The sequence below is a fragment of the Chelonoidis abingdonii genome, chromosome 1, assembly GCF_003597395.2.
Source record: "Chelonoidis abingdonii isolate Lonesome George chromosome 1, CheloAbing_2.0, whole genome shotgun sequence".
Classification (NCBI taxonomy): Eukaryota; Metazoa; Chordata; order Testudines; family Testudinidae; genus Chelonoidis; species Chelonoidis abingdonii.
The window spans coordinates 247168063-247194859 of NC_133769.1; the positions used below are offsets into that span (position 1 = coordinate 247168063).

The 26797-nt window shown below is 44.1% G+C and overlaps 1 protein-coding gene across 4 annotated transcripts in view; it reads left to right on the forward strand.

Moving 5' to 3' along the window:
• The window catches only part of HERC2 (HECT and RLD domain containing E3 ubiquitin protein ligase 2), a 203732-nt gene extending 184548 nt beyond the window's left edge, over positions 1-19184 (forward strand). For all 4 annotated transcript variants that reach the window (XM_075060860.1, XM_075060863.1, XM_075060861.1 and 1 more), the window contains exons 87-93: positions 10207-10348; positions 11304-11498; positions 11781-11893; positions 14359-14549; positions 16616-16721; positions 17292-17504; positions 18178-19184. In XM_075060860.1, coding sequence (XP_074916961.1) covers positions 10207-10348; positions 11304-11498; positions 11781-11893; positions 14359-14549; positions 16616-16721; positions 17292-17504; positions 18178-18450 — 1233 coding nt within the window. In that variant the 3' untranslated portion in view covers positions 18451-19184. The remainder of the gene's footprint in view (positions 1-10206; positions 10349-11303; positions 11499-11780; positions 11894-14358; positions 14550-16615; positions 16722-17291; positions 17505-18177) is intronic.
• The last annotated feature ends 7613 nt before the right edge of the window (positions 19185-26797 follow it).

The window sequence follows — 26797 nt, forward strand, 5'->3', positions numbered from 1 at the left end:
GCCGGCAGGGGTATATATTAGCCGCCATGGCGGCGCCACTCTAGGGGGCGACCTGCCGGCCCACTGGAGTTGCTAGGGTAAAAGTCTTCCGACGAGTATGCATGCGCGGCGCGTACACTTACTGGAATGGATATGAGCAACACATCTCGAAGAACAACAGTTACAAAGGTGAGTAACTGTCTTTTTTTCTCTTGTATTGTGTATATAGTTTGAACTTTCAACTGTACTTAGTAGTTAGTTATCGTTCTCGTAGTAGTTTTTTGTAGATAGTTAGAAGGGATTGGGGGTTAGCCCCTTCCCTTACCCCGGTACCGGGCCCATGCCCGGATCACCGGGCTTCAAACCGTGCGCGGCCTGTCGTAGGCCAGTGCCCACAGGAGACCCGCACGACTCCTGCCTCAAGTGCTTAGGCGAATCTCATCTGACAGGCAAGTGCCGGATTTGTAAGGCGTTCAAGCCCTGAACTAAAAAAGAGCGGGATGTTCGCCTGAAACAGTTATTGATGGAGGCAGCGTTGACTCCCCCATCCTCGGCACCGTCTGCGGCACCAGGAACAAGTGCCTCCTCGGCACCGAAGCGCACACCTTCTGCTAAGACTCCGAGTCACCAACCGTCTCCGGCACCAACTTCTACCCGGCACTGCTCGCTCTCGCCTCAGAGCAAGAAGCACAAGCCTCCTGCGGCCGCTATATGCACACCGCAGTCTGAGTGCTTAGCCAAGCCGGACCTCCCGGCACTACCATCTGCCGCGGCACCGACGTCCGCCGCACCGTTGATTCTGGCTTCGGAAGAGCTGTCGAGTCCGGTGCCTACCAGCTCCCCAGTGCGTGCCGTGGTTGAGCTCATCATGCCCTCCACTCTGGAGACGTTCTCTGCAGCACGAGACCTTATCGCCCTAACAGAGCCTGAGCTGCCTCGACCCCTGGCACCGCCAGTGTGGGTCCCTCAGTCCATAGGCAAGCCGGCCCTTCTACGACCTTCTTTGCCCGGCACCATGGGACTTCATCGTTCTAGGTCCCGGTCCAGGTCCCACAGACGCTCATGGTCTCGCCATCGATCCCGGTCCCGCGGCCGCTCGCGGTCCCGGTAGTGTTCCCCATCAAGGTACCGGTCGTACTCGCAGTATCGCTCGAGGTCCTGGTCGCCATCCAGATACTACTGGCACCGCTCCGGATCTCGGCACCACTCGTGGCACCGGGCTTCCCACAGCCGATTTCGGCACGGCGACTCTCGGCACCGGTCAACCTCCCGGCACCACGCTGGTCGCAGGTCCCGGTCGCGCACTCGGCACCGTCAGGATTCCCGGTGCCGCTCCCCGGCACCTCATAGGGACGGCTCCAGTGGCCACAGAGACCACCATCACACGGTCTCCACCCCACCATGGCCATCTCGTCAACCGTCGATCTCCTCTCATGCCGAGACGGCATCATACGGAGAGTCGGACAATCAACAAGGTCCTCATCAGTGGCCCTTTTGGACTCCGTGGGCCTACCACCAGAGCCAAGGTGGCCACCATCTACCGCCGCACTCCGCCCCCTCCGAACATCGGGCACCGGAGTCCACAGTGAACAGACCCCCTCCAGCGGGGACAGAGCAATCCCCAGCCCAGGGCACGGACCAGCAAGAACTGCCCCAGGACGTTCCACAGGACCAGGAGTCACTCCAAGACCCTTTGGTCCCTGGGGTCTCTTCCTCCTCTTCCCCGGATGAGGCAGTGGTGGGGACGGCCACATCTGGACCACCCCCAATCGACCTTAGGTCTCACCAGGACCTCCTCCGCTGCGAGGCTCTCAACATAAACTTACCCGTGGAGGAAGTTCCTGAGGTAGATGACCCAGTGGTCAGCATACTTTCGAGGGAGGCTCCGACGAGGGTGGCGCTCCCCTTCATTCGCTCCATACAGGCTCGGGCAGATACAATCTGGCACACCCCGGCATCTGTATCATCTACAGCCAAAGGGGTTGAGCGCAAGTATATGGTCCCGTCGAAAGGTTACGAGTACCTATATGTACACCCTCCTCCTTGTTCGCTGTTGGTTCAATCCGTCAACAAACGGGAGCGCATGGCCAACAAGCCCCTGCGCCTAAATCGAGGGAGGCCAGGCGCATGGATTTGTTGGGAAGGAAGATCTACTCCGCGGGAGGCCTCCAACTCAGGGTGGCGAATCAGCAAACCCTCCTGAGTAGATACAATTTTAACACCTGAGAGGCAGTAGGAAAGTTTGTAGAGCTTGTCCTGCAGGACTCCCGCCAAGAGTTCTCAGCTCTCCTGGAGGAAGGGAAGAAGGTTGCAAGGACCTCCCTCCAGGCCTCCCTGGATGCCGCTGATTTGGCAGCTAGAACTCTCGCCTCTGGGATTGCTATGAGGCGCATATCGTGGCTGCAAGCGTCAGGTCTGCCACCTGAGCTGCAGTATACGATACAGGACCTATCCTTTGACGGTCAGGGTCTTTTGTCCCAGAAGACAGACCCTCGCCTTCAGAGTCTGAAGGACAACCGCGTGATCATGCATTCGCTGGGAATGCACACGCTGCAGACTCAAAGGCAGTCCTTCCGATCCCAGCCCCAGCGACCCTACCCCCCACCTCGACTGAGGCAGGACTTCTCCAGAAGGAGAGGCCGTACCTCTCGTAGGTGCCAGTCTGGCCCTCAGGGGGGTAACAACTCCGGTCCCACCAAACCACCAGCGGGACCAAAGCCAAACTTTTGAAGATGTGCCCGAGAGCACTGCACCAATTTCCTCCCAGGATCCCATTCAGTTCACCAACCACCTCACTGCATTCTTCCCTGCCTGGTCCCAGCTAACATCGGACCACTGGGTCCTCGGCACGGTGGAATGTGGCTACCGCCTTCAGTTTGTTTCGACCCTGCCTTCCCTCCTCATCCCTCTTCAGGGACCCCTCTCACGAGCAACTCCTGCAGGAAGTTTCGAGGCTCCTCGCATTGGGAGCCATAGAGGAGGTTCCAGAGGACTTAAGGGGCAGAGGTTTCTATTCCAGATACTTCCTCATTCCCAAGGCGAAAGGCGGCCTCCAGCCCATCCTGGACCTGCGGGCTCTGAACAAGTTCATCAAGAAGCTCAAGTTCCGCATGGTGTCCCTGGGAAACATCATTCCTTCCCTGGATCCCGGAGATTGGTACGCTGCTCTCGAAATGAGGGACGCATATTTCCATATCGCGATTTACCCCCCGCACAGAAGGTTTCTTCGCTTTGTGGTAAATCGTCAACACTACCAATTTGCGGTCCTTCCCTTCGGTCTCCTCGGCACCTCGAGTTTTCACGAAGTGTATGACGTAGTCACCGCCCACCTCCGTTGTCGTCGAATTCATGTTTTCCCATATCTCGACGACTGGCTGATCCGAGGGACCTCCGAGGCTCAGGTTACCACACATGTAAACATTATCAAAGACCTGTTCTCCCGTCTAGGTCTAATCATCAATCTAGACAAATCCATTCTGCTTCCTACGCAGAAGATAGAATTCATAGGGGAGATGCTGGACTCCGATCTCGCAACAGCCAGCTTGCCTCCACAGAGGTTCCAATCTATAGTCTCTCTCATTCAGGGACTACAAACCTTCCCAACAACCTCTGTCCACACCGCCCTCACTCTACTCGGTCACATGGCTGCGTGCACTTTCGTGACGAAGCACGCAAGACTACGCATGCGCCCTCTTCAGACCTGGCTTGCCTCGGTCTACCGTCCACGCAGGGATGCCCTGGACATGATAATCACGATCCCGTCAAACGTGCTGGGCTCCCTCAACTGGTGGCTGACTCCCTCCCTGGTGTGTGCCGAATGACCGTTCCATCCGCCTCAGCCTTCGGTGTCTCTAACAACAGACGCTTCCTCTCTGGGATGGGACGCACACTTAGGGCACCTTCGCACCCAAGGCCTTTGGACCTTGCAGGAACTGAAGCTCCATATCAATGTCCACAAACTGAGAGCAGTGCGACTGGCGTGCCAGGCCTTCCGTCAACATCTACATGGCTGTTTTGTGTTGTGATTTTCACGGACAACACAAAGGCCATGTATTACATAAACAGGCAAGGAGGGACACGGTCTTCCCCCCCTTTTGCCAAGAGGCGATGCGATTGTGGGACTTCTGTATAGCCCAGTCGATAGACTTGGTAGCCTCCTTTCTCCCGGGGGTCCGGAACACTCTCGCGGACCACCTGAACAGGTCCTTCCTGGCCCACGAATGGTCCATCCGTCTGGACATCCTGCCTTCTGTCTTCCGGAAATGGGGCTTTCCCCAGATAGATCTATTTGCCTCCAGGGAGAACAGGGAGTGCCAGGTGTTCTGCTCCCTACAGGGCCGCTCCCCGGGCTCTTTCAGACGCGTTCCTAATCCCCTGGACAGGGTGTCTACTCTATGCCTTTCCACCCTTTCCCTTAGTCCATAGAGTCCTGCTCAAGCTCTGCAAGGACAGGGCCAGGCTGATCTTAATCGCTCCGGCATGGCCGAGGCAGCACTGGTACACCATGCTGCTCGACCTGTCCCTAGCGACTCCAATACCACTGCCACTCTGCCCGGATCTTATAACGCAGGCTTCACCACCCGGACCTTCAGTCCCTGCACCTGGCTGTGTGGCTACTGTCTGGTTAAACCAATCTGAGTGCTGCTGCTCCAGCCGGGTTCAACAGGTCCTCTTGGGAAGCAGGAAACCCTCCACGCGGGCGACTTATCTCACTAAGTGGAAGCGGTTCTCTCATTGGTGTGCACAGCGTTCCCTTGTTCCTGAAGCCGTTTCAGTCCCGGTTGTCTTAGACTACTTATTGTGCCTCAAGGAGCAAGGCCTAGCACTCTCCTCAATAAGGGTGCATCTAGCCGCAATCTCCACTTTCCATCCTGGAGAGTCGGGCAGTTCCACCTTTTCTCACCCGATAGTTTCCAGATTCCTTAAGGGATTGGAGAGACTCTCTCTACCCTCCGTAAGGCCTCCTTCCCTACACCTGGATAATCAACCTGTACTGACGAGCCTCACGCCCTCCTTCCGACGCCGCTAGCGCACACTTTGATCATGCGCTGTACCGCCTGGACAGACGGCCCTCCCTGGTCGCTATCACCTCGGCCAGACGGGTTTCTGAGCTCCGCGCTATTGTGGTAGACCCACCCTTACGCTATCTTCCAAAAGATAAAGGACAACCAACGACCATACTCGGCTTTCCTTCCCAAAGTGGTCTCTGCCCTTCCATATTAAACCCCAAGACATTTTTCTACCGCCTTCTCCCGAAGCTAGCATTGCATCCGCGCAGGACAGCAGCTACACCCTGATGTCCGCCGGAGGCTCGCCTTTTACATCCAAGGACAATCCTTCAGACCCGGCCGCCCCCAGCATGTTATAGCAGTGGCGGAGCGTATGAAGTATGCCTATAATCTTCTCAAGTAGCGGCTTCAAATCATTTTGGTGACGTCTTCTGTTATCTTGTTACGTGCCTATGACGTGCCTACAGCCCGATTGGCCACCTCACCGCCAACTCTACGCTAGCCTCGGCTCAAGCCCTCGTCCCCGCTTTCCCTGGCCACGTTCCCATCCAGGAGATAATGCGGCAGCTCCCGTGGTCGTTCGTGCATACGTTTACATTCACTACACGCTGTTGAGCAATCGAGAGATATGCGCATTTGGCTCAGCGGTCTTAACGTTCCGCCAACGGATTCTCGCTCCACCCACCGCTGTAAGAGCTTGGGAATCACCATACTGGAAGTGGATTGAGCAAGCACTCGAAGAAGAAAACACGGTTACTCACCTTTGTAACTGTTGTTCTTCGAGATGTGTTGCTCATATCCATTCCACACCCGCCGTCCTTCCCCACTGTCGGAGTAGCCGGCAAGAAGGAACTGAGGAGCAGCGGGCCGACAGGGGTATATATCCGGCGCCATAGCGGCGCCACTCCAGGGGGCGTCCTGCCGGCCCACCGACTGTTGCTAGGGTAAAAGTCTCCGACGAATGTGCACGTGGCGCGCACACACCTACTGGAATGGATATGAGCAACTCATCTCGAAGAACAACAGTTTCAAAGGTGAGTAACCGTCTTTTTTCTCCTCTCTGTGTAAGAATTCACATTTATTAATACTGATTCCCCCCACGTTGTCTACAGCTCCCAACGCTCTAATCTCTCCAAGTCACTTTGTAGCTTGGTTATTTCCTACATTGTCTGATCCCTGCAATTGAATTTACACAGAGCACTTCCAGATCAGAGATATAAGGCAGCATTTTGAGATACTGAATTGTGCACTTCCTTTTTAGTAGGTTTAAACACTTTGTATGTGTGGCAAAGGGCAGGGCTGAGGTGAGGGGTGGGGGATAAGCCCAGTAGACAAAATTTCTAGGGGGGACTACAACTGTCAAGATGTCTTGTGCTTGACAGTGTGACAAGCAAATATGTGGACCATCTCGTGAAAATCCAAGGAGTTACATAATATGAAGAGAAAATGATGGATTCTGATGTCTGTATACTCCTACGTTGTCACATGAGTTTATCTTGATTTTGCTTACATGACTGAAGCTCATTTTAAAATGCCCTCAAGTATAATTAGGGAACAGGATGTTAAACTCTTGTCCTTTCCTGGGTATCACATGTGGTCACATTGAGGGAAGTGGTTATTATGAGAGGATTCTTTTCCCCCATCACTGACGTTGACAAATGTAATGCCAAGCCTTAGGCCAGACAGGCCTTTTCCGCAAATTTCTGTAACATTGAATAGTAAAGTACTGTTTCACTTAAACTGACTAGATCTCAAACTTATATAGGCCTTTTGCTTTTTGTCCTTTCATGTTATGGTACATAGTGTAAAAAGTTGGAAATCTAACTTTTTTTATGGAATTAGATCGGCCAAATTAATTTTTTTTAAATTGCAATGATCTGACACTTTTGTTAATGAACAGAAATATATTCTGCTTTGTTTATATTCCACTGCCTGCTGCCTGATCACATTCTCTATAAATATTTAAAGGCTTTTTGCTAGTCCACCTCTCTTGACATAATGCTATGTAATATAAAGAGAGTGCTGCAGCTTTGAATTTTTTTGAGAAGCTTGACTAAGAGCATCTTAAGCTTAGCTTACTTGTACTAGTGTTTACTTCCCATACTCTCAAATTACCTTTCTGTAGTGCAGTTTCCTCATATCTATAACATAAATGAGTAAGGTCCTATTTAAATCATGGGATGATTGTCCAAAAGTTGTGGTTGAATTGTGGACAAGCCATGGAAAATCATGGAAAAGTAATAATAGACCTTATTATTTGCAGTTATAATGTCCATCATTACATATCCACGATTTTTCCCTGTTGGCTACCCGGGGACTCAGAACGGCGGCCTGGAGCTGACAGTGGCTACCCGGGGCTGAGAACAGGGGCCCTTGCTCTCAAAATTGTGGTGGAAACCTAATAATTGCAGTATTTACAGTTTCCACAATATCGTAAATTATGAAGGGATTTATGGAGCAGGCAATAGCATCTAAGATGTTTGGGTTCACTTCCTTATGCCTGTTGTTGTTTTCATCGTGGAGTAGGTTAATGAAAACAGGATTTTACCCTGTCCTTCCAATCTTCATTGAGCTTGGATCCTTAAACTCAATCTCACCTGAAACAAACTGGTAGCTCCAGAGTCCCACTTTGTGTCAGGGTCAGAAGCATTATTTTAGCCCCGAGGTGTCGTAGATGTAAAGGCTAGAAAGGACCATTATCATCTCGTCTGACCTCTGCATAACACCATCCATAGAACCTCGCCCAGTAACTTCTCCATCAAGCCGATAACTTCAGTTGGAGTTTTTAGAAACATCTAGTCTTGATTTAAAGACTTCAAGTGATGTTGATTCCATCATGTTTCACTAGGTCAGATTAATAGTTAATTACCCTCACTGTTAAAAATTTTCACCTTATTTCCCATCCAATTTTTCTAGCATCCAACCATTGGGTGTTGTTGTAATTATTCCTTTTTCTGCCAGATAAAGAGCTATCTATTATCAGAAATCTCTTCCCCATATAGGTACTTGCAGTTTGTGATCAGGTCACTTCTTAACCTTCTCTTGGACAAACTGAATTGATTGAGCTGCTTTAGTCTCTTAACTATCAGATATTTTCCAGACCTTTATAATTTTTCAGCATCCTTTTTGAAGTTTGGAAACCAGAACTGGACATGGTATTACAGTACTGGTCTCACTAATGTGGTCAGGATCAAAGCGATTTGAAGGAGGGCCGGGTTTACTTATTGTCCATGGGTTGGGGTATAAATTACGGATTTAATACTCCCCTCGATTCATGCCTAATCTCCCAGAGATATGAGTGAAAAGTTTGTCATCACTACACTTCTATTTATTATTTATTTGTTCACTCCCTTATGGTGAGTGCCGCTGATGCGAACCTTCTCCCGCCTTTAGGCTGCCACTTCTTCTGGCCGTGGTTCTCTTTCCCCTTTTCTGTTTCTATTCTTTATTTGTGAGGCTCCTCTGTTTTTCCCCCCTCTACATTTTCTTCCCTTCAGCAACACCAATTCCCACACTTAGTTCCTCTCTTGATCCTAAAATGATCATTAATAGTTAAGGTTAACACTTCAGTGGGACATGTTGTCCTTTGACATTTGAATGAGATTGATGGGGAACAGGGAGTTCCTCCCTCTGAATCATTGTTTCAGGCTTTCTGCAGATCAGTTTACACTCAGTTCATGTTTAAAAGATTATCTCTGCAGAGGGCTAGAAAAAGTATTATTTTTTAATGAAAGCTGAAATTTCCACAATCTGAGGTTGGCAGGGCTACATATAAATAAATCATGAGAGCTGGATCCATCCCTAGTCTAGCCTTTTCCCTAAAACATTCATAAATGCTACATATTCCTAAATAATCTGGAAAAAGGGGGTAAACAGTGAGGTGACAGAGTTTGCAGATGATACAAAATTAATCAAGATTATTAAGTCCAAACCTGACTGCAAAGAGTTACAAAGGCATCTCACAAAACTGGTGACCAGGCAACAAAATGGCAGATGAAATTCAGTGTTGATAAAAGCAAAATAATGGACATTGGGAAATACAGTCCCAACTATACATACAAAATGATGACGTCTAAATTAAATGTTCCCTCTCAAGAAAGAGATCTTGGAGTCCTTGTGGATAGTTCTTTGAAAATGTCCACTCAATATGCAGCAGCAATCAAAAAAGCTCACTTTAGGAGCCATTAGGAAAGTGATAGATGATAAGACAGAAAATGGCATGCCACTATATAAATCCATGGTATGCCCACATGTTGAATACTGCGTGCAGTTCTGGTTTCCCAGTCTCAAAAAAGATGTATTAGAATTGGAAAACGTACAGAGAGAGGTAAGAAAAACTACTAAGGATTTGGCACAGCTTGCATATGGGAAGGGATTAAAAAATCTGGGACTGGTCAGTTTAGAAAAGAGATGACTGAGGTGGGATATGACAGAGCTCTGTAAAATCATGAATGGCATGGACAAAATGAAAAGAACATAACACAAGAACCAAAGGTGAAATTAATGGGCAGCAGGTTTAAAACAAACGTAAGAAAGTACTTCTTAACATAACACCCAGTCAACCTGTGGAATTCATTACCAGGAGATGTTGTGAAGGCCAAAAGTATAACTGGGTTCACAAAAGCATTAGATAAGTTCATAGAGGATAGATCCATTAATGGCTATTAACCAAGATAGTCAGGGATGGAATCCCGTGCTGTGGCTGTCCTTAAACTTCTTACTTCTTACTTACTAGAAGCTGTTACTGGACTACTTGATACATTGCTATGTTCTGTTCACTCCCTGTGACACATCTGACACTGGCCACTGAACCATTGGTCTGACCCAGTATGGTCATGTTCATTCTTCCCCCGTTGCCTCACTTTTGCTTTGGGTGATGGATCAAAAGGGCTGAGGTGAGGAAATGTCTTGGTAGGAGGCAATAGTGGAAATTTAAACTGATTCTGTCTCCTTGTGCCTGGAGGAGGATGGGGCAGTTGGAGGAGAATGTATGCTAGTAAGAGCCTGGCAGGAAGGGGAGATTGCATATCTAAAAAACCTGGCCCATTTGAAATTGAACTTTGGCCCATCAGTGTTAGCCTGTGTAAATGCCTTGCCATAGGTACAGTCTTGTGTGAGTACAGTGCCAAGCATGTCAACAATACTCAAACATTGTTATGGTCTGATGTAACACAATGTGGTACAGCCACATTATAACATGCACTTGTTCACTTGTTAGGTAAAGCGTTCTAGAAGTAAAGGTGGATTGGCTGGTCCTGATGGTACAAAGTCAGTGTTTGGTCAAATGTGTGCTAAAATGAGTTCCTTCAGCCCAGACAGTCTTCTGCTACCTCATCGTGTTTGGAAAGTAAAATTCGTTGGTAAGAATAACTTTTTTCTCAACCCTACTTCCCCCATAACCATATTCTTTTATTCCTTTTGGAGGATCGGGGGTGGTATTACAGCAGAGCATGGAGGAAAAAAGAAAAGTGCTTAGTATGTTCAGCAGTGCAAAGGCCATTTTCCAAGAAATTCAGGCCCCGTGTTTAGGTTTTGTCAAACCTTGTATCAGTAGAAATGTTTCCATCATCGTAATCTCAAATTCCAAAGATAATGAACTTTAAAAATCAAAGATGCAGATTTCTAACCCAAATGTAACTCTGAAATTGAATCTGGCTCACAATTTGCATTTTACTTTGCTTTAATGGTGAAAAGAAAACTAGATTAGGATGTTGCTAATAAACTTCCAATCTGTGGCTATATTGGCATTGTTAGAACTGTATCAAAGTGAACGACTGTTTTAAAATATTCTCTAAGAACCTTGTGTTCACTGAATCTTTTTTATTTTTCCTGCCATCCTCCTGCTTCCTTCTTTTGCCCACTGGTGACACAGTAATAATACCTGGTAGCTTTAGGAGAGAACACGGTTTAACCAGGAGTTTAAAAATATCATAATATAAATTAAAATAGGATTAACTGAAACTACTCTTAATCAAGGTCATGTTGATTAAGCAGAGTAATTTGTTTTGTTTCTTTTTGTTGTGTTCTTAAATGCTAGCTTTGCAGTCCATAGATGTTTTTAAAATGTCTGGCTGTTTATGGTAACGCTTATACAAGGTCGTAAAATAATCATGTCCATCAAGGAGGAAACTATATTACAGAACCAAAATTTAAAATGCATTAAATTATTTTATTAATATGACAATACAGCTTTTAAATACAATTTTCTATTTATCTGTTGCAAAGGTGAAATATTAATACATTTAATTCAGGACTGCATTTGGAAACGTTCTTGAAGTGATCTGCATGTCTAAACCAACTTTTTGTTTTCACAAGGCGAGTCCGTGGATGACTGTGGTGGAGGTTACAGTGAATCAATAGCAGAAATGTGTGAAGAGCTCCAGAATGGGCTTACCCCTCTCCTCATTGTCACCCCGAATGGAAGAGATGAATCTGGAGCAAATAGAGATTGCTTCCTGTTAAACCCTGCTGCCAAGTCTCTCTTACATATGAACATGTTTCGTTTCCTGGGTAAATTTCTTAGCAGCACTGTAATAACTTTACCAAATCTTTGACTGTGAGAAGTGTGTAGAATTTAAAACATAAATTAAGGGGAGGGATAGCTCAGTGGTTTGAGCATTAGCCTGTTAAACCCAGGATTGTGAGCACAATCCTTGAGGAGGCCATATAGGGATCTGGGGCAAAAATCTGTCTGGGGATTGGTCCTCCTTTGAGCAGGGGGTTGGACTAGATGACCTCCTGAGATCCCTTCCAACCCTGATATTCTATGATTCATATTTTTTACATGTCCAGGTGTGCTGCTGGGAATTGCTATCAGAACTGGCAGCCCGCTAAGCCTCAATCTGGCAGAACCAGTATGGAAACAGCTGGCAGGGATGAACCTAACAATTGCTGATCTCAGTGAAGTAAGTATGCAGTTCTTGATCATAGATCTAGGTCATGTCTACCTTATGGGGACTGTTCCAGTGCAGCTATGGTGCTGTAGCTATCCCAACATGTACCTGCAGTATAGATGCAGTGTGTACACTGTCATAAGGGATTTTTCCTGAACTGCGGTTGCTACATTGACAGAAGCATTTTTCCGCTGATCTGGCTGTGTTTACTCTGGGGGTTAGGTCGTCAATAGCCTTGTTGCTCGGGGATATGGATTTTTTTACACTCTTGAGTCGTGTAGCTTCATGTCCTTAATTTTAAGTATTGAATAGGCCTAATTTACAGAAAGCGAGAGAGAAGTTAGCGTAAGTTCTCTACATGAGACTGACTTTCTGCAGCTGTAGCTTGTTGCATTTTAACTAACCTTTTTAGCTTTGAGACAGTGTAAAGCTCTGTTTTGTCCTTCAAAGTTAGAAATTTTAATCAATTTAAGTCTTATGAAAAGAGTTAAACTAATTGTTTGAATTACAGAACACAGTGAAACCTGCCTTAAGCTGTCACAAAGGGAAATGAGAAACTGGTTGCTTAAAGGGGACTTTCTAGTAAAGATGGATCAAAACTGTACACACAACGCTCCTGAATTGTTTGGAGTGGACTTCTAGGACAAGAAGTTGTGTGGTGTAAGGGATAGTCTTTTATGCAGTTTCAGTGTATTGCTACCCTTATAGTAAAGACTAATCCCCACAGGGTACACTTCTGTGTGTTTCTGCACTTGAGTTTATGCTTCTAGAAGGAGACGAGGCAGGAACTCCACAGCTTTCAACATTTAAAATTTTAGAGATGATTTATGAGGAGCAGGGTGCCCAGTGGGCAGAACACTGGACTGGACTCAGTCAGGAGACATTTCAGGCTCTGCCACTGGGCTGCTGGGTGATCTTGGACAAGTTACGTCACCTTTCTGCGTCTGTTTCCCCATCTGTAATATGAGGATAATGATACTGACCTCTTTTGTAAAGCTCCGGTGATATCTAAAGACGAATAGCACTGTATAAGAGCTAGACACTTTTATTAGGATCTTTGTTACAAGAGCAGTTACTTTCAAGCTGCAGTCAGCAGAGAAGTTTTGTAATGGCCATATCTCAGCTCACAGCAGTGCTTAAAACTTCACAGCACCTCATTCATACGTTTTCCCGGGTTCTTACCTGTCTTGAGTCAGTTTTTTACTGTTAAAGATGTCTTTTCTTTCGTTGATATGCTTTGAAGATGCCTGTAATAGTGTATGAATATTAGATGTTCTCCGTTTGCCTGATTTGTTTTTTTGTTTTCTGTATGGTTTCAAGGACTTAATTGCAACAGGAGCAGTAGTCCTTGAGTTTCCAATCCTTAAAAGAACAGTGCAGGTAGTTAACTGTCTGGCTGGCTCTATTGGGGAAAGGTTCCAGGATGTAATCCCAGGGGAACTTTCAAGCTGGAAAACTCAAACAAAGAACTTTGAAGCAGATAAAAAAAAAAAAAACCTGAGCCCCTGAGCTTGAAGGTGTAGTGGGAAAACACACATGCAAGGGGACTGCAGGAGTTGCAGACTGTCCCCCTCACACTGAGGTTGGGATACCTGGCGTAAGGCATTCTTGCCTAAATTTTAGGTTAGACAGTTAAACATGTAGACAGTTTGTGTTACCATCCCTTACCTTTTGTTATGATTTATTCCTGTGGTTCAAATTAAACAATACTTTGTTCTGAAAAGGTTGTTTTGAATCACTGTTTTCATACTGGTCATAGCAAAGTCTTGCAGGTCTCGAACCTAGTCAGGCCTGCTGAGGAATGATGGGTTACACAGGGTACTTTACTTCATGACCCAGTCTAAGAGTGGGAGAACCACAGGATTCTCAATTCTGCCCCAGAGAAGTAAAGTGCAGGCCTGACATCTGGAAGAGATACACTCAGACAGAAGGGGTCAATGCTGCAGCTAGCCTTGAACTGTGACAATACAGGCCCTGCTTTGTGCATGCTTTTTGTATTGTTGTTGCTCCCAGAATGCATTATCCTTTTTCTTATCTGTGTCAGATTGTCTGATGCTTACTGCTCTGAGAATTGACTTAACATATTGATCCTTGTTCTTGTCAAGCAGGACTCCTGTGAGGTGTTGCAATGTTCTTTTGAGAACAAGAGAGTAGTTCGTGAGGCACCCATAAATCCAATTTCAGTGGTGCGATCTGGTTTCGTGGCAGATACTTTTTCCTTTCCCTTTTTGTTGAGGGGAAGGGAGAAACTGGACCCCAGAAACTAATGAGGTTTCTTGCAAAGCACCATGCTACATTGTTGTTTAAAAAGCCAGTTGGATGACTGCTTTCATGTCAATTATTAATTCTGGGTAGTTTGGTGTGACTAGTCCCCCTTGTCGTATCATCGGAAACATTCCTGTGCCATATGAAAAGTACACAGAGGTGAAGAATGAATAACTTCAGTTTTAGCTCATGGATTTGTTTTTCTCTGAAAGGTTGATAAAGATTTTATTCCTGGGCTTATGTACATTCGAGACAACGAAGCTACTTCTGAAGAGTTCGAAGCCATGAGCCTTCCCTTCACAGTGCCAAACGCAAGTGGTCAAGACATTCAGCTGAGTTCAAAATATACCCATATTACACTGGATAACAGAGCTGAATATGTGAGACTGGCAATAAACTACAGGTTTGTTGAATAACTTCACCTGTTAGATTTAAAGAAATTGTGGGAATTAAAGAAGTGTTGCTTTTACGCAATGTCGTGCAATGCAGTGCTCTGGCTTTGTGTACAGTATTAGCCAATTTTTCCCCTGTCATTATCGTATAACTCAATATCCTTTGAGAAGGAAAAAATGCAATCATTAGGTCAGGCATATTGTTGAGAAAATAAGAAGAGATTGTTTCAAGCTGACAGTGGTGGCCAAAACTGTGTCTTGTCGTCTTGGCTTGCCCAGAGGTTGATCCAGCCTCCTCTGGCGTGGGCTTCACAATAGTTGTCCATGTGTGTCATCTCCAGCCTGGCTTGCTGTAATGTGTTCTACCTGGGCTTATCCTTAAAGTCCTCTCAGAAGTTCCAGTTAATGCCAGACTGTCATTAGTCTCTTTTTCATGCAGAACAGGACCACAAGAGCCTGCTACATCTGGACTCCAATCTTTCCCTTGGCTTTCTATTCAGTTTTAGATACAAAATTGAAACGGCAAGTTTTGCCTCTGGCAGTTGACTTGAGACTTGAAATGTTTTAAAATGTAATTTTAAAACGTATTGTCTAAGGGACAACCTATCTAAATTCTCAATCACTGAGGAACAATTTGCTCTCATTCCTGTTTGCTTTCTATAACCCACACTCTGTATAATTTTACATGAATGATGTACCTGAATATTTGGATGCTAATATCTAAACTATATTGTTAAATATATTAATCTTATTTGGTTTATTGCTGATTATGTACTTGTATTACTTTTAAACCAACCTTTGTACTTTTGGATTATTTAAGCACTATATCCAGATATGCAGACACTCTTTTTTTTCTTAACCTATATATTATATCATTTTAACATTAGCTTTAATAAAATTTTTATCCTCACTTTTCAGTCCTTGCCTAATGCCATCTAACCTTCACATGTGAGGCAGATATACTCCAATTTGGCTGCGATGTGCTTAGGTCAAGATAAGAGTGTAGGTAGGAAAAGTAGCTGGAAAGGTGGTTTTGTGGCCTTGGATTTTGGGGATGGTCTAATTTACCTTGCTTACCCATGGCTGATATAGAGCTTTTCTGACAGCCAGAGTTTGCCAGAAATAGGAATACCACATTTCTCTATGATTCTCCAGTTTAATTGAGTAAAATCAGCCTGGACTGTTATCTTCTGCTCCACCTTCATTTTTGTGCTGGTCTGTTCCTCCATATAATTAGAGCCTCAGCTCTTTGAGGCAGAAATGGTCATTTCATTATATACGTACGCGGGGCTTTTAGCCAGAGTTTTGCAAAAGTTAGGTCCATCTTGCTGGAGATTGCATGGGATCCTGCACACAAAATAATCATAATTAAAGGTGGAGCATTTATTTTTAATATAGTGTAATCCTTTAATATAGGATAACTTGCGCAGCTTCCATATTAGTGGTAATCTGACAGTATTTACATCCAACTTCACCAAATTGTGAACCTCCTAAATTGGACAAGAGCATAGAAAAAAATCTTTAACAAGAACGGAGAAAGTTTAACTAAGCTTTTTTAATGTGAAGACAGCGTAGTCATTTTACAGCTGGCATTCTCACATAATTTCATACTTTGTGTGCAGCTAAAAGGGATTCCAAAAATGGCGAAATTCTATCCTGCCTAGAAAACATTAAGCAAATTCCAATCTTGTTTTAAAAACTAAGGGCAAAATGTCTACCCTCAAGTGCCTAGTTAAGCTCCTGAATCCATATGTAGACCCATAATAAGTGCACTAATCTTCAGCAGCACTGAGCAGCCAGAATTCTGAAGTTAATGGAGCTGGAGGTGCTCTCCACTTATTAAAATGAGGCCACTTTTAATTAAATAGCTATATTTGCATTTAGGAGCTAACTGGGCATCCCAGGATGTGAAAATGTTGTGGTCCCAAATGCTTATTGATTGGTATAAATGAGGCAACAAATTGGCGTAATTAAGAAATGATTTTTGGACAGTAATTTTAATTCACAATGCAAGCTGCTCAAATGATCACGATAAGTGTTCACTGAAACTTATTTCTGCTGAAATGTCTTTCTGCAGGCTTCATGAATTTGATGAACAAGTTGCAGCAGTTCGGGAAGGGATGGCCCGGGTTGTTCCTGTTCCTCTTCTTTCACTCTTTACGGGATATGAATTAGAAACAATGGTATAGGTTTTCTCATTCGCTACTTCTGCTGTATTGATGATGTAAAATTAGGCCATTTACTTGAGTCTTATTGATCCAACTCTCATGTTTTAGCTTTAATAAAAACATGCAGTCTAATTATAGTAGATTGCATGTAATTTATAGGTGAAGGAGAGTAGAAGAAAATATTTATATAGTTGTCCTAGTGTACTTTCACAAGGATGACTTTTTATGCAATTGGACAGAGTGATGTAATAGATGAAATGTGGAGCTAAGAACCAGGAACTGCTGAGATCTGACATTTGACTTGGAAAAAAATCATTGAAGGAGCTGTTGAGGGCTAATTCAATTTTGTACAGCACTTCAAAGCTGTAAATTGTTCAGTTTAGTACTGCAGTAGCATAAAAGGAGGCTAGTCGTTGTCCCTGATGCTAAGCCTCACTGTTTGAAAGAGTTAATGGACCATAACTAGTAGATGTTCATTTTGTCATTGAAAAAGCTGATTAAACATTTTGATGGAAAGAAGGGAACAAATTGCTTTTCACTGATTTCTAATCAGTTCTTTTTCTTGTCTTCGTGTTTTATTTTCAGGTATGTGGAAGTCCAGATATCCCACTTCACCTTTTGAAGTCTGTAGCAACATACAAGGGAATTGAACCCACTGCCTCCTTGATACAGTGGTTCTGGGAGGTGATGGAATCCTTTTCCAATACAGAACGATCTCTCTTCTTACGTTTTGTATGGGGCAGGACAAGGCTACCTAGAACTATTGCAGACTTCAGAGGCAGGGACTTTGTTATTCAGGTAAGGTCAAGAGACCTGCAGGTTGGTAATGAAGGAGTGGTGGCAGACAGGAAAATGTGCTAACTTCACTAAGCTAGTTTAATATCAAGTTCACTTTAGAGTTTACAGAGCTGTAGAGGATCCAAAATGCATGACTAAGCAACAAACTTTCGTTTAAATATTGCCTTTGGTCCAACTCGCTATTTCCTTTGCTGGGCAATTGATTGATTTTTTTTTTAAATACCCTCCTCCAACCCCCCACTCCCTGCCTATTTTGCTTCTTCTGGTGAGTTTCCTCAGTAGTAGTCACCCCTGATTTTGCTAGTATTCACTTAAGAGGCCCGTTATCTTATCAGATGTTTCAACTTAATACACTGAAGCTATGTTTTTAGCACTAAAGCATTTTTTATATTTTACCAGTTACATAGCGAATAGTTGGATTTTATCTAGCTTGTTCCTTTAGCATATACTATTCATTTCTAATAGCCTCATACTATATAGAACAATGTTTTTGATTTAGTATGAAGATATTTGACTTAGTAGCTATTATTTTTAAGTGTCTCCTTAACATCAGGGTAAATACGTGGGGGCTTTATTTATTTATTTATTTATTTTTAATCCTAGTCTTATTTTAGTTTGTAATCTCTGTGGTGTTGAACAGTAAAAATAATGGCTTGTGCTTGTTGTCTGACAGGTTTTGGATAAATACAATCCTCCAGACCACTTCCTGCCTGAGTCCTATACATGCTTCTTTCTGCTGAAACTGCCCAGGTATTCTTGCAAGCAGGTACTGGAGGAAAAACTGAAATATGCCATTCATTTCTGCAAGTCCATAGACACTGATGATTATGCCCGGATAGCACTGACAGGAGAGCCAGCTGCTGATGACAGTAGTGATGATTCCGACAATGAAGATGCAGATTCTTTTGCTTCAGACTCTACGCAGGATTATTTAACAGGACATTGAAGCAAATAACATAAGAGACAAATATGTCACAAGCACTGAGGCATGAAACGCCACTCGTGGCATTTGAGCAAAGGAGTACAAAATATGTATAACCAGAGGAATACTGATCTTCTGAACGTGGGGAAAGCTTGTTTGTTACTCACAATAGGAATAATGGAGTATAACTTAAGACATCTGCTTAGAATAAATGGCACGGCATATGGGCATGTAACGTTTATTTTAAGAGTTGAGAGTGTCCCCATAAGACTGCACTACATTTAGAAGCTTTGTGTTTACTAAAGTGTTGTAAATGTTTATATACATATGGTAGTGCAGCATCCAGAAAAAGCAGTGAAACCTTTAAATTGTGGTTGCAATAGATTTTTTTCATAATAAGTGTTGTGTTCTGTGTAACTTCTTGATTGCATATTGGAAATACTGTGCAGCAGCTGAATAGTATTATAAATATTTCAATTAACTTTACTAGAAGTTTGTTTATTAAAAAACTTTTTGAACATTAAGTTATCAGTATTCCTTGAAATACATCTATAGGTAATTAAACGAAAAAGGCCATTAGGTTCACCTCCTCTCCCTGTTTGTATATTTTAGCTTATGCATTATGTATCTCAAAACGATACCTTTCTGTGAACAGCATCATAATTCTTATCATGGGAAGTGTATTGTATATAATTAATTTGTGCCATGTATATGCAAAAATTATAATTTCCCTCTAAATAAAACTTCGGTCACAAAGACTTTAGTATGACTTTTTATGGTAATATGTAGCGGGTACATAGAAGAGAACTGTAAAATGGTTCAAATATTCAAGGCTGTATCTATGCCAAGTTCTTTTTCTGCAGCCCAGTATCTCCTACAATTCTGCTACACATGGGCTCCTCTCCTTCTCTGTGCAGCTTCCAGAGATGAGCCAAAGCTGCATCGCCTTGGCTGCGCCCAGTTCTCCCACTTGTTGACAGATCTTCTCCCTTTGCAGCAGCAGACAGCGGTGGTTCACTTAGCTCCCATCCCTTTTCTTTTGACTTCATTGCTTTGGGCATTTTTCAGGCAGTTTGAATGTTTTGCTTCATGTTTCCTGTCCATCCTAATCTAGTGTCTGAGCAATGCAGTGGTCACAACCACCCAAAGCCCCTGCTGCAGTTCCTCCTCACTTGGCTCCCATGCGCCATCGCAGGCATGGCAGAACAACTGCACAAGCATCAGGCAAAGTCCAGAACGCTTTTTTGCATATAGAGCACCTTGTCAGGCTCAGCAAAAGGCAAATGATGCCCTTCTTGCTCCTAGTGAGCCAGCTACCCCTAACTCTGCTAGGGCACAGAGCTCTGAGTCACAGGCATGTTGAGTCCCCTACCCACCCAAGTAGGCATAACTCCACCACAGAGAAACCAACCAAGAGACAGACCAGAACAGACAGAAACTCTAAGGACAAAGAGGCGGGTAAGTCCTGGGGTAAAACAGGACCACAAAGATAACCCTCCTGGGATACTGGTCCCCACCACAAGACCTTCCCTGGGGAGAGATGCTGGGCTCCTAAATAGCCCCCTGCCTTCCCAGTCTGGATTAGATCCCATCCCCAGGAGAATGGGACTTGGATGAGAGAGAGACCCCGGGAAGGGAGGGAGGGAGAACTCTCTAGAGGGATTTGGCTCTGTGTAAAGGAAGTCCCAAGAGATCACATTCTGGCCATGCTCAGGCAGCCACATCTGCAAAGTGTGCCAAAAAGTCAGAAAAGCCCAGAAAGTACAAAAATATCCAGAAGGCACTTGTCCTTTTGAGTCAGCTGCTGCCACCTCTACCAAGAAAGAAGAGCTCTTGGGCTTGGAATCTGAGCAGGACTCAGGTAAAATGAAGCAAAAACAAGCCCTGTTTTCTGGCAGGCTGACCCGAGATTGGCGCACTTAGCTGTGACTTATACCAGCCAGTGGACGGCTTCAGCTAAATATAGAAGCTGCCGCCGAATTGCTGCCACTGCGGAAACGCGCCTGCCGCCCTAAGGGCACAGGGACTGTCTCCCCCGCCCCCCCGCCTTGCCCGCGGCAGCAATTTGGTGCGCTGCTTGGGGCGGCGAAAATTGTAGAGCCGGCCCTGCGTTCTCCCCCGCATTAACCTATCAGATGACTTGTGTGCAGGGGGTGGGCCCTTGTGGTGACCACCACAAGCAGGGAAAGGATCACATTGGGTCACTGAGGTGGGGTATGCCTAGAGGCTGGTTTATGTTCATCTGGCCTGATTTGTGAGAGGCATCTAGACAAATAGGAAGAAACAGAAGGATAGTTTGGAGATGAAGGAAGCATCTAAGAGTATTTAGCATTTTGTTTGTTTATTTAGACTACCTTAAGGACTACATTTTCTCACGTGGCTGGACAGTGTCTATCATGTTTGGGCTCCTCACTGACTCCTGCAGGCTCTGGCTTAAAGATCCGGTTTATCATTTAAGATTTGAAGAGTGTGGGGTGAAGTAATAACCACGTGCTTGTTGCTTTTTGCACAAACTTTTTTTCAGAAGACTGGTACCAGATGAAAAAAATTTTCCTTACATCTTAAACTGGCTTAAAATCATGTGCATGCTTCATAAACTGAACATCATTTTTCATAACGATGTTTGAGCAGTAAAAGTTGTCAGTGGCTCTTTTCCATAGTAATATGTCAAGCAGGCATGATTTCCCAAGGAGAAGCTCCACAGAGGCCCAGGGTTTTGCACAGCAAAATTTTATGAATGGTGGTGAATCAAAACAAAGTTCCTCTGTCAAGGAAATGGACTTTGATTTACTCTGTATGCTAAAAATTACTAAAATTAGTTCTTAGTATTCTGTCCCAAGAGATCTAATTTTGTCCAAGCTTTAGAATTGAGTTTGTGTGGAAGAGAATGTTTTCTGTTTAAACACAGAAATTAGAGATAAGGGAACACCTATCTTTGCTACACCATCTCCTTGTTGATGATGATGCAGGATTCATTTTCTTTAGAATATAAAATTCCTCTTATAAGTAGTTAAAAAGCAGTGGTCTCCAAACTGTGGAGGAACATGGCAGAGGGAGCACCATACTCCCAGCCCAGCTCCACTCCCAGTTCTGCGCCATCTCCAGGCCAGATCCACCCCCCAGCTCCATCTTCAGCCCAAGCTCCACTGCTGAGGAAGCTTTAGCTGTGCAGTAATGGAGGGGAGTGTAGACAGATTCTGCTAAGGGGGGACTTGACTGGAAGAGTTTGTGCACCCCTGTTATAAAGGGTTAGCATATGATGAATAGATGTTTTATTAAGTAGTGGTTCAACTGTCTGAGCTCACCAAGTTGCTTATAACCATCTGTCATCTACGATTGTTGCACTTACAACCATCTGTAATGTACTATTTATTTCTGTAATATGCTTATAACATCTATTAACCTTTTATAAACAGTTTATAAACAGAACCTTAAGTTGAAGCGTGATGCAATATTCTACTCTTTGATCCAATATAGTAGTAGATGACCTACCTAAACAATGGGCCTAATACAGTGCAGATGGCATAGTGATCTTTGTGTTGTAAACTCAATACTCGCTTTACCATCAACAAACTTTCCAGTCTTCTTCTTATGAAAATAGTTGGTCATATCCACTATTCTGGGTGTGGTCAGTCCTGAAGCACTTTTCTGACTGCATCTCCCCATTCTATTATCATATTAATATAATATACAGTGTTATGTTTTTAAGGTTGCTTTTTTGGATGGCCTCTCTTTTTATAAGGGACTCTGAATTCTTCTGCTCTTTGTCAGCTCTCACTTAAAGGATTAATAGAAAAGCCAACAGGAAGCCTGCAGAGATGAGCAGGTGTTTCATGAATAGACCACTGTGTTTTTTTTTGTTCCCTTCATATGAAATAATCCATTTAGCATCTCCTGGTTGTGTAATCTCCTCAGCATCTTTGCCATATGGTGAATCCAGGAAGCTAGACAGAAATTCATAAAAAGTTTTCAAAGTATTATGTGAAGACTAATGTAGTTGAATTCAGCATTACTGGGAATGGACCATTTAGCAGGCTTGCTCATGTTAACATGATGAGATCATTTCCCACAGTATTGTCTATTTTAAGCAACAGAATTTCCTTTTACTCAAAGAACTAAAGTCTAGAAATTCTGAAGCCACAAGCCAGTTGATACATTGACTTCTGAAAAATGCTTCTTTCCTGCCCGCGTCACCTGTAGAAATTGTGGCCTTGCTTTGACTAGAATTTAAGATGTGTTAGCTATCCTGCCATATCTAATGCATTCTAAAAGTTGAGGATAGACAATGTGTCTTTACCATATTTGTAAATGTTGGATTAAAGGCTATGGAGGAGGATAGGTTAGGGGCAGTGTACCTTGTCTACAGTGGACTTAAAACGTGTCAGTTATCATGCATTTTCTAATGTGCTAACATTAGACCTTTAAACCCTCATGTAGACAAGTCCTATATGGAATACATAAGGCTGGTTGTTTGTAATGGGGAAAGCCATATTTGTGGGGAGAGGGGAGGGAAAGGAAAAGGCGGTTCTGAACGCATGGTAAACTTTTGTGGGAAATTATATCTGCAGTGTTGTCACTGTGTTGAGCTATACATAAAAGCTTTTCATATTACTTCAGAGAGTTGTAAGGTGACCAGACAGCAAATGTGAAAAATCAGGATGGGGTTGGGGGTAATAGGAGCCTATATAAGAGAGACTCAAAAATCAGGACTGTCCCTATAAAACTGGTACATCTGGTCACCCTAGAGAGCTGTCTCTTTCATCAGCAGAAATGGGTCCAATAAAAGGTGTTACCTTATGTATCTTGTCTCATGGGTAACTGTGAGCACACAAGTATCCTTTTGTTTTACAATAAATTGTTTTAAACGACTATGTCCTTGGGGGGGTGTTCTGGAATATCTATAACTATTAAATTCATACCTTCCCTTATTCCAGAATAATTTCCCCCTGTAGATAAGGTTTTCTTGAAAATCACATCAGCTGGTTGATGAACCATAGGGTCACGACTAGCATGTACGCTTTGACAGCTAAGTTGTGCTGCTTTTGACTTCTATACATACACACACAAAAGGGAGCCAGCTTACATACTGTCCAGGCACTTGAGATTAAAAAAAACCCCAAGCATAACTACAGTGAAGTACTACAGTCCCACATAACTCACCAGCAGCAAATCAGACCATTTAAAACCTCAGAATCACGCTTCCAACAAGTCCCCACCCTTACTCTTTCCTGGTGTAGACAAGCCCTTGGTGAAGGCTGATCAGACTGATAGTTTTTCATATTAAGTTATGGTCTAAAAGTTGCAGAAGTAATAGCTGTGACAAACATCCTTGGTCAAAGACTGTGTAATAAAATGTAATGGAAGTCCCTTATTCAAGCATTGATGTAAAATGAATAAAAATCCACCAAAGACTGAACAGCAGAACAACCACCACTTTATTAGCCTTTTTCTGAGAGAGGAAGATCACAAGATTGACATTTTTAATTGAGTTCCTCTTGTTTTAATTGCAATACAGTACAGCACACATTGTATTGTACAGTTTTGACAAATTGAAGTTGAACTGTATTAATTACACAATAGGATGTTTATTTTAAACAGTAAATGTAACACTGGCTGGTATAAGTCACAGCTAAGTGCGCCAATTTCGGGTCAGCCTGACAGAAAACAGAGCTTGTTCCCCAAACTGGTGGTATAGTCTATCATAAGATTTCACGAAGCCAATAGCAAATGTATTATTATGCTTCCAAAATGCTATACTAGCTGTTATGAAGCCACAGACATTCCCTCTTCAAGCCCTCTAGCCCTTCATGCACCATCCAGACAAACCAGACTTCTGTGATATGTGATTTCTGGTTTTAATAATCATTTATTTGATTCTATTGATTCCAAAGATGCTCATCCCAGGTCAAAATATACTTCAGATCTTACCAAAAACCATGCTGGTAGCCAATTCTTTAGTAATTAAAAACTAAAGGTTTATTAATATATTTTTTTTAAAAAGAAGAGGGTTATTAAATGATTAAAGTGAATCATATCCGTTACAAGTATCAGAGGGGTAGCCGTGTTAGTCTGGATCTGTAAAAAGCAAGAGAGTCCTGTGGCACCTTATAGACTAACAGATATATTGGAGCATAAGCTTTCATGGGTGAATACCCACTTCATCAGACACATGTAATGGAAATTTCCAGAGGCAAATACAAATATGCAGGCAAGAATCAGTCTAGAGATAACGAGGTTAGTTCAATCAGGGAGAATGAGGCCCTCTTCTAGCAGCTGAGGTGTGAACACCAAGAGACGAGAAACTGCTTTTGTAGTTGACAAGCCTTTCACAGTCTGTTTAATCCTGAGCTGATGGTGTCAAATTTGCAAATGAACTGCAGCTCAGCAGTTTCTCTTTGAAGTCTGGTCCTGAAGTTTTTTTTGCTGTAGGATGGCTACCTTTAAATCTGCTATTGTGTGTCCAGGGAGGTTGAAGTGTTCTCCTGCAGGTTTTTGTATATTGCCATTCCTCATATCTGACTTGTGTCCATTTATCTTTTTACGTAGGGACTGTCCAGTTTGGCCGATGTACATAGCAAAGGGGCATTGCTGGCACATGATGGCGTTTATAACATTGGTGGACGTGCAGGTGAATGAACCGGTGATGGTATGGCTGATCTGGTTATGTCCTGTGATGGTGTTGCTGGTGTAGATATGTGGGCAGAGTTGGCATAGAGGTTTGTTGCATGGATTGGTTCCTGAGTTAGAGTTACTATGTTGCGGTGTGTGGTTGCTGGTGAGAATATGCCTAAGGTTGACAGGTTGTCTGTGGGCGAGGACTGGCTTGCCTCCCAAGGCCTGTGAAAGTGAGGGATCATTATCCAGGATGGGTTGTAGATCACTGATGATGCATTAAAGAGGTTTAAGCTGAGGACTGTAGGTGATGGCTAGTAGAGTTGTGTTGGTTGGTTTCTTGGGCTTGTCTTGCAGCAGGAGGCTTCTGAGTACACGTCTGGTTCTGTTCATTTGTTTCCTTACTTCCTCGTGCAGGTATTGTAGTTTTGAGAATGCTTGGTGAAGATCTTGTAGGTGTTGGTCTCTGTCTGAGGGGTTGCAGCAAATGCAGTTTTACCTCGGTGCTTGGCTGTAGATGATGGATTGTGTGGTGTGTCCAGGATGGAAGCTGGAGGCATGAAGGTAGGTATAGCAGTCAGTGTGTTTCGGTATTGGGTGGTGTTAACATGACCGTCACTTGTTTGTACCATGATGTCTAGGAAGTGGACCTCCTGCATAGATTGGTCCAGGCTGAGGTTAATGGTGGGGTGGAAGCTGTTGAAATTATGGTGGAATTCTTCCAGAGTCTCCTTCCCATGGGTCCAGATGATGAAGATGTCATCAGTATAGCATAGGTAGAGAAGGGGCTTGAGTGGACGAGAGCTGAGGAAGCGTTGTTCCAGGTCGGCCATAAAAATGTTGGCATATTGTGGGGCCATGCGGGTGGCCATAGCGGTACCACTGGTCTGGAGGTATATAATGTCACCAAATTTGAAATAATTGTGCATGAGGATACAGTCATAGAGCTCAGCAACTGGTTGTGCTGTGTCATATATGTTACAGTTGATTTCAGAGTTTGTAGATCAGGATAAGAGCCATGATGTTAAATCTGCCAATTTGTAATAAGTCTGGTTCACCCAAAAGCTTGGGGACTCCCAGTCCATTGTTCATAGCTTCCCTTTATTAGAAATCAGTCCAGAGATGTGGAGCAAGAAAGTGCAAGGAGATATCACAGTCTCCAATTTATACCCCCTAGTTCATGTGCATGGAAAGTTACTGTCTCAAACATGGAGTCAGGGAAACACATGTTCTACATGCCTTTGCTGAACCATCCATTGTCTGCGTGCTCTCTAAGGCACCCTCGGGAAGGGCCTCTTGGAAGAGTTGTTTCTCCCAAATGGCCCACCAACCATGGCTGGCTGGTCTTGATATAAATCTGCCCTATGGGTGTTACCTAGGAACACAACATGTTTGAGGTACAAACACACAGCAAAGATCCATAACTTCATAGACAATGATAATACACACATGTAAACAGGATAATATTGTTCAACAAATCACAACTTTTCCAGTAATACTGTGTAAAATTGTATAAAATTTATCACAGTTGTGCAACAGTGGTGATACAGAAGTTGTACCTTAGTGTAAATGTGGTCAGGTAGCCCCTGCACCAGCTGCTCCAGCTGCTGCTGGGGCGGTCTCAGGCCACCGCCCCCAGCAGCAGCAGGAGTTCGGGTGATGGGCTCAGGACTGGGGATTGGGGTACAGGAGGGGGGTGAGGGATCTGGGCAGTGCTTACTTCGTGAGGCTCCCTGGAAGCTGCAACATCCCTCTGCTC